At 41.5% G+C, this 13643-nt stretch overlaps 1 protein-coding gene across 1 annotated transcript; it reads left to right on the top strand.

Annotated features, from left to right (window-relative positions):
- Positions 1–4202: 4202 nt before the first annotated feature.
- On the top strand, positions 4203–6552 carry LOC121977772 (L-type lectin-domain containing receptor kinase IX.1-like). The gene is made up of 2 exons (XM_042530196.1): positions 4203–4935; positions 5269–6552. Exons 1-2 carry the CDS (start codon positions 4204–4206, stop codon positions 6412–6414), a joined length of 1878 nt encoding a protein of 625 aa, XP_042386130.1. The 5' UTR covers position 4203; the 3' UTR covers positions 6415–6552.
- The last annotated feature ends 7091 nt before the right edge of the window (positions 6553–13643 follow it).

The raw sequence follows: 13643 nt of genomic DNA, 5'->3' as shown, positions 1-13643 counted from the left end.
GCTCAAATGCCTGTAACCTTATTGTAGAAACCGATGGGTCAGTCTTTCTGAAACATGATGGCGATGCTTAAAAAAAGTTGGCTCACGGGAAGGGATTCCTAGCACTTATAAAAGATTCAAGATTGCTACAATGAAGCTCATTCCCCACTCGCGCGCGCCAACATCAAATGTTGCCTTTTTTAGGAGTTGACAAGGATATGAATGATGGAAGCCATGCAAAATTAAGTTAATCTGCTAAAGGTACTTTCCACGAAGCATAAGACTATTCGCGCGCACTCCTTTGATGCATAGAAAATCTGTATCAAATTCTTTTCGTAAGCAACAAAATATACCTCTAAATCCTTTACCACCGAAGAGACAGGGATGTAATAGATCACCAATTCAAGATTGTTCTTAAGAGGAATTCCTTGAAGATATGTCATGCAATTTCTATTCCATAAGGGCATATGATCCTTTCCGAAAGTCGAGACAATGAATGTTGGAAGACGTGACGCTCCTGTTGGTCGTTGGTGGATTCTGAGCTGGAGGATCTTGTAATTACAGCAGCATCAGTGCCGAATCAGGAAGGGTTCCTCGGCGATGGTCCTCTGACGCTCAAGTCAATCACCAGTGTGGAAGCAATGAAGCGGAAAAGTAGAATAACGGTGTAGTTACAGTAAAGATTCGCATACCTCGAAACTTGGGGCCATTTATATAGAGCTCCGAGGGCACACGTGCACACTCCTCGAGACGTATACGTTTCTCAAAGCTTTCCCTGAAAAGACATATGTCAAGAAGACGTCTCTGACATCATACCTCAATGAGCATATCTCTGATATGACAGTGGAAGCTTCCGTCGTACGATCCTCTGCCTGGTCATGTCGGCAACCATGCCGTTTGTCGGTGGCACGAGTTCCCATAAGGATATCGGCTGATCCTCCTTTTGTCTGTTAGTGGGGCGAGCGGGATGATCGTTCAGCCAACCCTCAGTCGTCCGGATGGTATGGCCTTTGGATCGAGTGGAGTGGCCGCTCGGCCAACGTTCCACTGTCCAAAGTCCGTTGTTGTGTTGAGCTATATCTGAGTGACTGCTCGGCTGCAATCTCGTTTCGCCGATTTCGAGGTTCGATGTAAGCCCGACCGAGCTGGCCGCTCGGCGTATGTCTCACCGGCACACTGTTTTCTGAGTGTCGGAAGCTCGGTATGCGACCAAGCTGTGGTAACATCGGGTTGACATCGGCTTGGCTATCCTTCACCCCGGTCGGGCAAATGGATTATCTGATCGGTCAGCGATATAGAGATGTTGACCGTCTAGACTTTAACTTCCACTGTGATAATGACCCTCCGAGGGATGGATCCTTATCACCGAATCAGCATATATAGTCGATTGTTCTGCAAGGAAGACTTCCTGAGTTTCCTGATGTTGTACTCAATGCAAAACGTCTAGATCGGTTTAACTTGTATAAAGAGGTAGTTTCAAAGGGAGGCTTTTATGTTGGGAATGGCATAGATAGGAGAGGACGGGTTCTCTCAGAGATGTGAAACTATACAATTTCAAATAAAATGACAGGTGCTCCAGGAAATACATTAAAAAGACATTATGAAACATATCTCATGGAATATTATGACAAAAGGTGAATATGTTCGTCCCCAGTGCCCCTGTCAATCCGTCCCAAGGTCAGCACAGAGGAGGTAAATCACGAGCGAGTATTAGCCTTTGGAATAGTGACTAGTACATAAAGGAGGTATTTACCTCGACTTTGTCGAGATTCAAACCTCAGACCTTATTTTGATAATATTTTATGCGCTAGCCACTAGACTCATCCGATGGGACATATATCTCCTAGAATATGAGATAGCACCCAGTTGTCAATGAATAATTATTGAGTTGATGTGAGATGATCTTCTTCTTGATTATTATTTGATACTATTTTCAATACAGGATGGGATTTTTCAATCCAAGAACAATTGATGTAGGAAGATCCTAAGATTTTTTTTTTTTTTTTTGTTAAAATTTCACTAATGCAAGAGGATGCGAATATTTTTTTTAAATTAATTTTTTTTTATATTTTTGGATTTGAATCTGTTTAGAAATTTTAAGATTTTGAGTGTGTTAGGATTTTTTCCATTTTGTTAAAATAAAATTCTTTTATCTCTTAAGATTTTCGGTCTATATATAAGTGTCTTGTTAGTTGATATTAGATAAAAAAAAATAGATTAATAATATTATTCTACAGAACTACTTATTTACTTATTCCCTACTCTTTCGAATCAATAGATTTTAAAATATTATTTTCAATGTTCATAGTCAAACTAATAAAATCAAAATAACCCATCAAATAATTACTATCACGCTCGATGTCACAAAGACAAGGGATTCCTCCTACTACAAACTTCTTGATTGTATTGCATGACAGATTGCACCAAAGCTAAGAGAAATTCTATGATATTCATAAATATAATATAAAATTGCAATAAGTTATAAAACAAGATGAATTATTAAATGGGGTTGATTTTATAGATCCTAGGACTCTATCTTATTTTATATATATAAATGAATTTTATCAAAATATTATTAATTAAGTCTTCTTCCTCTTTTGTTATATATATATCACCTAATTGAATTATATTGGTTATTTAACTACGTATTTAGATCATGTAAGTGGATCTTTAGAAGTTTTTCTTCAATAGGATACAATCTCTACTTTCTATAGTATTCTTATTTCTTATCGTTTCTATTCCCATCATCTCTGCTATGCTGACTCTCATCTGGATATTTGATTCATAGCTAAATATTCAATTAGGGTCGACATGGCCGGCCTGCAAATTTTCCTTCTAAATTGACACAGATAAGAATATGTCAATGTCAACTCTTACAAATTATTGTCAAGTGACATTAGAGTGCATCACCAGCACCTCTTGTTTTATCAATTCTAGCCAATCGTATGTCAATTAAGAAAATTTGTTTACTAAACCTAATCGATCGTACGTTAATTGTGTCGATCGATCATATTGTTTCTAATATATTTTATTGTTGAGTTGGATGATTAACATGAGAATGCGTCAGGTCTCTGAAAACCTTGCCAGGTTAACATATATATATAATAAATATATTTACTTTTCAATCGCATCAGCATTTCATAATAATGCAATTTTCTGTCAAATCATTCACCCTAATTTTTCTATTTTACTTGTTTTAAGATAGGTAAGTTATGCCAACTAAGTTTTACTCTGTACCCTTTCCACGCAATTTCTGTTGAGCTCTGCTCTTTAAGTTTTTTTTTCATTGAGTTTGTTTAAATTTTTTATTAAAACCTCCACTAAAAATATCATGTTTTTATAATTTCAGCTAAAAATAATAATGTTGATCTAATTCTTACAACTTAACTATGTTATTTCTTATTTTTAATACATTATAAATAATTTAAAATTATAAAATTCATATATATATATATATATATGAATTTTATAATTAAGAATTAAATAAATTAACAAATAAGTTAATTCATTGATTGTTCACCTTAGTAGAGTAACCTGAACTTATTCATAGGATATCCAATGTCAGATTTTTAAGAAGTTTGTTAAATTAAAAAAGTTGAATAAAAAAATTATTAGGGCATGAAATTTGATATTTTTAGTTTAAGAGTAATAGTAAAATTTTAAATTTATTTTTTTCTTTCAAGATTAGTGAGGTAGGTAGGACCATTCGAAATAAAACGTGTGATTTGATAACGTAGGATGCCCATAAAAATTATATTATCGAGATTTTATTGATAGTGAAAAAGTAATTAATTTTTATATTTTTCATGTGATATTAATATTGACATATTAGGAATCACAAAGAAAGCTCATTTACAATTTTGACCATGAAACATGCCCTTAGTGTTCATTTAGGTTTTAATTCAAATATCCAACTCAATCTATAGCATGCATAACGTTCAAGCGGCCATGCCGACATCAATTATGTTAATCTTCTCCTCATATGTATTTCTTCTCCAACATTAATTGTCTCTGTCCATGCCATCACGTCAATAACAAACTATATATTTTTTCGAGATTTAATTTCAACTCTCTGGAAGTACATATCTACTTTTCTCCTCTATTGACTTTGACCTTAATATTTCCTAGAATAGATTACTTGTCTACGGACATTAATTTGTCATTCACCTTTCTATAAATTAGCAGTGGTTCTTTTTTGAACACATACCAAACTCTATCAATCCAATGCCTACAAACTTTGCTCTCTTTTTCTTGGGAATTCTTAATGTTCCCTTGGCGACTGCTCTCTCCTTCGACTTCCCTTCCTTCGACCAAAGCAGTCTTTCCAAAATCACACTTCAAGACCATGCATCATGGTCTAGTTCTAATAACGGTTGCTTTCAGCTTACCAGAAGTGAGCGAGATGGCAATATGCAATCTAGCCAGGGAAGAGCCGTATACGCGGACCCTCTTCTGCTCTGGAATAATTCTGATTACCTGACCGATTTCTCCACCCATTTCGCCTTTATAATCAACCCGAATGGCCAAAGGCAGCCAGGAGATGGCATGGCTTTCTTCCTCTCTCCATTTCCTTCCAACTCCAGTAGCTATCCCAATTCCGGTGGCTGCGGCCTCGGCTTGTTCAGTGCTATGGTATGTCAGTCATCGACAGACAGCATCTCCTCACAGCCGGTTCCGATTGTGGCAGTGGAGTTTGACACGTACCCAAATCCTGCACTCGACGATCCATCGACTCCTCATGTCGGGATCGATGTCGGCTCAGCCAGGTCAGTTGAGTACAAAACATGGGACGCCGATGGAGGTGATGACAAATGGCAGGGAGATGCATGGGTGAGCTACGATTCAGGCACTCATAATTTAAGTGTTGTCCTAGCTCTAAGATCAAATGGGTCCCGTACTACGAATTACAGCCTTAGCTACATCGTGGACCTTCGGGAGGTGCTTATCTCATCCGAGGTTAGTAATGGGTCTTTTACTGAATAGAATTTTCTTTCCTATAATTAATTTTAAATATCTCAACATATAAATCACTTTATTCGAATATTGCTCACTGAGTTGATCATACCATCAACTTTGTACTTTAAAAAAAAAAAAAGAATCATTGACGCTTAATTAGTCTTTTTTCTTACAGACGATCAATGGGCTTTTAAGTTTAATTTTCTGTAAAAAGTCATCTCGATCTTCATTCATTGTACCTTTCTATCTTGTGTCAAATAAGAGTACTAACACAATGTTAAGTATAGTTACAGGACGGTTTACCTTTTACATCTCATTTGTTCAACGAGGCAGGTTGCGGTAGGGTTCTCGGCATCGACGGGAATTAATAATGAGACACACACACTTTTATCATGGAATTTATCTTCGACTCTGGTGAAACATCCTCCCGTGCGACGACGCAAAAGCAAAACAGGGCTCATTGTTGGCATGGTCACAGGGGTAGGGACCCTCCTCCTCCTCTTGCTGTTGGGTTTCGTGTTCTTGTGGAGCAGGAAGAAGAGGGCCAACATTATCAGGGACCAGCACCAGCTGCTTGATGATGGCTTAGAGATACAAGGAAGGCCAAATGGGTTCTCGTACGAAGAGCTAGCCGCTGCCTCGAGGAACTTCTCTGAGGACGTCAAGCTTGGGGAAGGTGGATTCGGCTCGGTCTACAAAGGCCGTCTGGAGAGATTGAACGTTGACGTCGCCATTAAGAGGTTCGCCAAGGAGTCGTCCAAGCAAGGAAAGAAAGAGTACTTCTCTGAACTCAACGTCATAAGCCGGCTCGGACATCGTAATCTGGTTAAGCTGGTCGGCTGGTGCCAAGAACAACAAGAACTCCTCCTCGTCTACGAGTTCTTGCCCAACGGTAGCCTCGACTCGTGGCTGTACTCCGCGCAAAATCATTTGAGGTGGCCGGAGAGGTACAAGATCGCACTCGACTTGGCCTCTGCGATGCTCTATCTCCAGCACGAATGGGAGCAGTGCGTGCTGCATCGCGATGTCAAGCCGAGCAATATCATGTTGGACTCTGCATTTAACGCCAAGCTAGGAGACTTCGGCCTCGCTAGGCTCATCGACCACGACCTCAGCTGGAAGACCACGGTGAATGCCGGAACGCTGGGGTACATGGCCCCTGAATATCTTGACAGTGGCAAAGCCAGCAAAGAGTCAGATGTCTATAGCTTTGGAGTCGTGGCCCTCGAGATTGCTTGTGCGAGAAGACCGAGCACGGGCAAACTAGTGGAACGGGCGTGGGAATTTTATGCCAAAGGCAGAGTAGTTGAAGCAGCCGATGAGAAGCTAAACGGTGAATTTGATGAACAACAAATGGAGCAAGTGTTGGTTGTAGGATTGTGGTGTGCTCATCCAGACTTCAATCTGCGACCCTCAATGAAGCAGGCGATAAACGTGCTCAATGGGCAGACAGCACTGCCAAATCTTCCTCCGTGCTAAAAGATAAACTTGATTTTAATGAAGAATGTAGTTATTATTGTTTGTCAAGAGATACTGAACTGAATCTTGTGTGTTTGTTTCGTTTATCAAATTTATGTGACCTGATTTAATATATGGTATGGTAGCAAAAGTGGTATTCGTCATCCAGCGGCTCCTCACAGTCGGCCTCACGACCATATATGAGGAGGTAAATTGAGAAGCTATAATTAGCCGATATGAGAAGGACTTTTTTTCCTCAGCTTTATCGAGATTCGAACCCTTGCTCTATGCTAGTAACTCTGTCCCGCACTAACCAACTAAACCTTGCTCTGGGGACGAGTTTATTTAATACATGATACAGAGCATTGTGGGTAGTCTCAAAGATAATGTAGGGTTGATAGTCAAGATAATGTGGTAATCAAAGTCTAGGTGAGATGACAAACAAAGTTAAGAGAAGGTGGCAGTGAAAGTCAAGGTGTACATATCCAAATGGATGGTTTTCATCGAGGCTCAGCTCCTCCTCATGGTCCTAGCATAAACTCAATCGTCCCCAGAGCCGGTCGAACCTCCAGGGCTCAGTCCCCCACTTCTCATGGGCATAACTCCCAGCATAAACTCGATCAGCCCAAGAGCTGTTTGATCTCTGGGCTCAACTCTCCACTTGCCCATGACTCCTAGCAAAAATCCGATCAACCCTAGAGTTGGTCAAATCTCCGGGGCTCAGCTCCCCACTTCTTATGGGCTTGTCTCCCAGCATAAGCCCGATTAGCGCCAGAGTCGATCGGACCTCTAGGGCTCAGCCCCCAACTTCTAATGGGCATGACTCCTAGCATAAACCTGATCGTCCCCAAAGTTGGTTAGACCTCCGAGGTTCAACTCCCCACTTCTCATGAGCATGACTCCCAGCATAAACTCGATCGATCCCAGGGTCAGTCGGATCTCCGGAGTTCAATTCTCCACTTCTCATAGGCATGACTCCTAGCATAAACCCAATCAACCCCAAAGCCGATCGAATCTCCAGAGTTCAGCTCCCCACTTCTCATGGACATGGTTCCCAGCATAAACTCAATCAGTCCCAGAGTTGATCGGATCTCCGAGACTCAGCTCTCCACTTCTCATGGACATGACTCCCAATATAAACCTGGTCGGCCCAGAGTCGGTTGGATCTTCAAGGCTCAGCCCCCACTTCTCATAGGCATGGCTCTCGGCATAAATCTGACTGGCCAACACCGATCAGACTTCAAAGGGGCTTGGTTCCCCACCTCACATGGGCATGACTCCTAACCTAAACTCGGTCGACTCCAAGACTATTGGACTCCCTTTAGGAGACAGAATTGTTAGAGAATCGCAATCACCTGTCAGAGGATAATGGCCACTCACAAGAGAATATTCCACCACTCTGATATATACATGCAACGGAACCTTCCTCTGCCTAGGGAAAAGCTACTATACATCCTCCACTACCAGACATATTCTGACACTAAATATTTTCTAACATCTCATTATTACGGAGTTTATGAGAGGCGGTATAAAAAGGGATCTTCTCCGTTGGCCAGTTACGTGCACGTACACGCATCCACACTATTGTTCTACTGTTCATCTTCTTCCCTATTTTTCGTCGGGGCTACGGTTCTGACTGAGCGTCGGAGTGTCTGTGCCAGGTACCCCCTTCCTTATTCTTGCTCTAACATTCTTGTTTGCTCTCTTTGTGGTGTACGCAGGTTCGCAGTTTCCAACTCTAAGTCCTTCCTCTATCAACATTCCTGCCTTCTTACCAGTCCCTCATCTACTCAACTTCCGGATATGATCAAATTTAGGGTCATCTGTGGGAACACACTCACCTGTTTTGGAATATAAGGATGGATGCAGTTGGTAAAATCAACATTACTATGACACCAGAAGAGTACGAGCTATTTGTCAATGCCAAGGCACAAGCACTGTCCCAGAACAAGCCGCGGATTTTCACCCCCACCGGGCACCTACAGCCTCGGTAGAGGAGTTTCCTGTGTCAAAAAGAAGATCCAAGTAGAAATAGTCATTTGAGTTTCCCTGAGCATTTTTCTAAGCGCCTGGGGAAGGCTACGCTAAAATAGAGCGGCTACAAACCTTTTCGGATAAAAATTCGCCTATAAAAGACCTGAGGCAAGGAAAGGCTCCTACTGCTCAGGAATCACCTGAACAACCTAGTGTACATTTCTCTCAAAAGGTACTAGATGAAAATCTGTCTAAGTGTTTCCGACCTTTGTCAATTGGGGAGTATAGAGGCAACACCGATCTTGAAGATCACCTCCGAAGATTCAAGAACAATGCTCTACACGCCAGTATAGCGACACAATAAAATGCCAAGTGTTTTTGACCACTTTCTCAAGCTCGGTATAGAGATGGTTTGCCTAACTACCAGTCGGACCAATGACTTGTTTTAAGAAATTCAGAAAAGGCTTTTTGCACCACCAACAACATGAGGTATCAAAAGACTAGCCTGAGTGTGTTCACGCTCAAGCAAGGAGCCAAGGAATCCCTGCGAGCATACATTAAGCGTTTCAACCAAGTGATGCTAGATGTTCCGCCTACCACTTTAGAAATATTAATAAGTGTTTTCTCTCAAGGCCTTTTAGAAAGAGAATTCTTTCGAGCCCTCGTCAAAAAGCTCACAAAAGACTTCGACGACCTGTTCAGGAAAGTGGTCAAATACATTAATATAGAGTAAACCCGAGTCACCCAGAAGAAGGAGGTGGTTGTTCCAGCTCTGACCGGCCAAGCCAATCGAAAACCACCACTAGCTCCAATACGCCCTAGAGACCCTTGACCGAATCCTTTGCCAGTCCGAGAAACGAGAGCGGTACAACACTTCAAGGTCATTCAGACCTCTTTTACCGAACCCTCCAACAGGTACCTACATTTTGCACTTACCATCAATCCAAGATCTACAATACAAGAGACTGTTATCAGCTCGCTTATGAAACACATCGAGCGATCGAGCTAGGCCTGCCACTGCCTCAAATCTCACCTCAGCTCCTGAAGCAATTAGCTCCTAACCCCAGGACCTTTGGTCACTCAGCCAAAACACCTCAAATAATGGACAACCAAAATCAGCTTCGAGCCTTAAGACCTTGAGGGAGTGGAGCTCCCTCATAATGATGTGCTCATCATTAAAGTTATAATCACTAACAGCCAAGTGGCCAGAGTCTTTGTTGACACCAGAAGCTTTGTTAAAATGCTTTTCAAGAATGCCTTCGACAAGATGCAGCTTAATGCAAGCGATCTCCAGCCGGTGACCATGGTGCTATATATGTTCACACAGAATGAGATACAGTCAATCGGCCAGATCAAATTGGTCATCTCTTTGAGTACTGAGCCCTTAGTGAGAACCCGAAGGAGCACATTTATAGTAGTGGATGTTCTATCCGCCTACAGCATCATCCTGAGGAGGCATGCCTTGTACGAATTCCGTGCAGCTATCTCTACTTTCTATCATAAAGTAAAATTTCCAATGGAGGGCTAGGTTGATGAGGTAAGGGGGAGTAGCTGATCGTGTGGAAATGTTACGTCGATGCAATAAAAATAAAGGCGTGCAAGGCCCAAAAAATTCAGGATGGAGGAGTGCATGTTGTTGGTGCGGAAAGCATCCGACGATCGAATCTATGTTTTGATTATGTCAAAGGGTTCAAAGTTAAGGTGTTTTGTTTACTAATATGTTGAATGAGCGTTGCAAGAAAAGTCCTAAGTATACTTAGGCAAAAGTCCTAGTTGCGGTTAGGCAAGTGAAAAACCTTAGAGGGTGGTAACCCTAGGTCAAGGGGGTGGTAACCCTATGCGGAAAGCCTTGGCGGGTCGAGGTCTTCGGGCAAAAATCCTAGGCGGTGGTAACCCTAGGTTGAAATCCTGGTATCGTGAACCGAGTGGAAGACTGGACGGGTCGTGGATCGGACGTCCAGCATGAAGACCGGAAGACTCGAGCACCGAGCAAAAGTCCAGTCGGTCTGGAGGACCGAACTAGAAAAAGGTAAACTCTCCTAAGTGGAGTAGGTAAGGGCGCGTTTCCCGGAAGAGGAAGCAGTAGGCGTCGGTTCGACCTATGATTTCCGGTCGAAAATCCGAAGTCAGAACCGGACAGTCCGGAGACTGTCAAAGTATTTTGTTTATCATAATTATATGTGCTAACTTTGTTTTGCAGGATATGTTTGTGTTTTTTGGACTAACATGTCTTGCAGGTATGAGAGAACAAGGTTTTCCCTCGGATAAACAGTGTCCGAGGCGCCTCCATGGAGCTTGGAGGCACCTCGGGTGTAAAGGAGTTGAAGCCTGCGCACAACAGAGCTGGAGGCGCCTTGGACTGGCCATGGAGGCGCCTTCAAGTGGATTAGAGACGAAGAATTCAGCATTCATCCACGCGGCTGACTCGACAGGTTTGAGGCGCCTTGGAAGGGCTTTGAGGCGCCTCAAGCAGGCTATTTAAGGAGGGTTCGAGCAACAGTTGTGATCATTGATTAACAAGCAACCTTTCTGCATCCAGTTGCTAACGAGAAAGTTCCGACAAAGCTACAACAAGTTCTCGACGACCCGACACTCCGATTTCGTCAATCTTTTTGTCGTCGGTATATTTTATTACTGTTAATTGTGCACTTAATTGTAATCCTTTATTGTATCAAATTTGCGATATTATAGTTGTTGCTCACCGAAAGTGATCAACGAACGTGGGCCTTGGAGTAGGAGTCGCCCTAGGCTCCGAACCAAGTAACTCCTTGTGTTTTTCTGTATTGCATTTATTTTCCCACTGTGTTACTCATTGTTTTGCGAATACGAAACGCGCTCTAGCGCGATCTCGATCCAACAATTGGTATCAGAGCGGGGTTGCTCTGAATTGGTACAACTACCGTTCGAGCATTTTTTTCGTCGCTTTTTCGTTCGTTTAGGGTAAAAATAAAACCTTACGCCTTTCATTTTTTCCCTCCAAAACTGTTTTCGAAAAATTCATTTTCATCTCTTCACCGCTTATTAGTATTGATAAAATATCGCATTTAGTAAAATTTGAAATAATATTTTTGTAATATTTTTTAATAATATTTTATTATTTTATTATTTTTTCTCAAAATTCGTGAATTCCCATTTCTATCTTTTTCACGCACTACTAATCTAGGATTACGTCCTGGGACACTCTTTCCATTTTTTTTTCTTTGTGTGTGAGATTCTGCTTTCATGGTTCTCCAAGAAGACTACAGTACAGCTCGACCCCCGCTTTTCACCGGAGATGATTTTGGATATTGGAAGAACTAGATGGAATACCACCTCAAGACGCAAGTTGAGATGTGGATCATTATCCAGACTGATCTCGAGCTTCCACGTGACGGCACCGGAGAACTAGTTTCACGCATCAACTGGGACACCAGCATAATGAAGAAGGTTGAAGTCAATGCCAAAACAACCTGCATGCTACAATGTGGGTTGACGAAGGAGGAACTCAACAGAGTAGGACCCTTCTCAAGCGCCAAAGAGCTATGGGAAAAGCTGATCGAGCTGCACGAGGGCACTCCCAATGCTAAGGTAAGCAAACGCGACTTAATTTTAAATAAATTATATAACATCAAAATGCAGGAAAGTGAGATGGCGAGCCAGCTCCATGCACGCATCCAGGACCTTCTTAACGGCCTCCACGCAATTGGCCAGAGAATAGAAAATCGCGACGTCATAAGGTATGCGCTTAACACTTTTCCGAGGAACACTTTGTGGGCATCCATGGTTGATGCTTACAAAGTATCCGAGGGCTTATCTTCAATTAAATTAGATGAACTGTTCTCTGAATTCGAATTACATGAGCAAACTAATGCACGCCCAGCCGAGAAGGGTATTTCCTTAATTGCAGGTACGAACAGAACCCGGGAAACTAAACCAAAGCATAAAACCAAACTCGAGTCCAAAGACGAATCAGACGCAGAAGACGACGATGAGGCTATTTCCGAACTGGTAAAGCTCGTACGGAAGATATGCAAATTGAAAAAGGTAACTCAAACAAACACGAAGGACAAGACTGGAGTCACCTACTACGGTTGTAACCAGAATGGGCACTACAAGTCGGACTGTCCAAATAAGAAGCAACAAAGAAAGAAAGCATTAAAGGCAACTTGGTTCAAGTCGTCAAATGAATTAGAGTCAGACGAAGAAGAACCGGCAAGCTTCCTCACGTTACCAGTGCAAGCAAACATCGTCGAAACCGAGTCCGAGTTCGAGTCTGAAAGTGAGAGCGAGTCAGAAACCGAGTCCGAGCGAAACCACGGATCTGCATCCGTTTCCAAAGGACCGAACCCCACTGTAAGTTCTCTACTCGCCAAAACTCAATTAGATGATTTAAAGAATTTAGTTCCTTATTTATTAAAAAAGTTGGCTAAATCCAACGTCCGGGTCAAGTCACTCCAAAAGGAGGTAACAACCCTTAAGGAAGCGACTGACTCGAGTTCTTTAACTGAGCCAGTTCAAGTTGGAAGTTCAACTTAAGTCCAACAACTTGAGGAAGAACATTCTAATTTGAAAACTCCAATTAAAGAACTCAAGGAAACGTTGGAACGATTCACCCTGGATTCCAAGAATCTTGATCTGATTCTTGGAAAATAGCGAGCTATTTTCAACAAATCCGGACTTGGATTTAAAACCAAAAGAAAATACAAAGCATATCTATCCTTAGTTAATAGAAAAAATAGAAACATAGTCCAAGCATGGGTCCCCAAGTCGAACTTGGTTAATCAAGTTAGACTTGGACTATATTGGGTCTCCAAGGATTAGATCTACTACCTTGATAGACCATATCGAGGCTATGATCCAGGGGGAGCAAATAGAAAGACCATCTTTATAAATAGATAGAATTGTTTGATTTTTTTTATTATACATGTTTAGTTTTAGGATAGTTTAAGGACTTAGGCGTAATTTACACTTGTTCAATTAAACCTAGGGGTTTCAAAAATAAAATTAAATATATAATTTCCTTGAGCGGTTCTGTCTAGGAAGTGGTGGATGATCACATATACAAGAAGGTCAAGTGTCTCGCCACGACCTGGGAACCAATCTTTGAAATACATATTTAATTGACTAATTGGAAAACCTAAGTTTAACACAAATGTAAATTAATCCTTAGAAATAACCTAAATTAAATATAACCATCTCACAAAATTATTTAAGATTACCTGATTGACAACTTAAAATCGAGTGAGATGGATTAATAAAATCAATCAAGTAAATTCAATTTAAAACAAATTAATTCA

The sequence above is a fragment of the Zingiber officinale genome, chromosome 4B (assembly GCF_018446385.1).
Source record: "Zingiber officinale cultivar Zhangliang chromosome 4B, Zo_v1.1, whole genome shotgun sequence".
In the NCBI taxonomy this organism is placed as follows: domain Eukaryota; kingdom Viridiplantae; phylum Streptophyta; class Magnoliopsida; order Zingiberales; family Zingiberaceae; genus Zingiber; species Zingiber officinale.
This window is presented reverse-complemented; position numbering and strand designations above follow the sequence as displayed.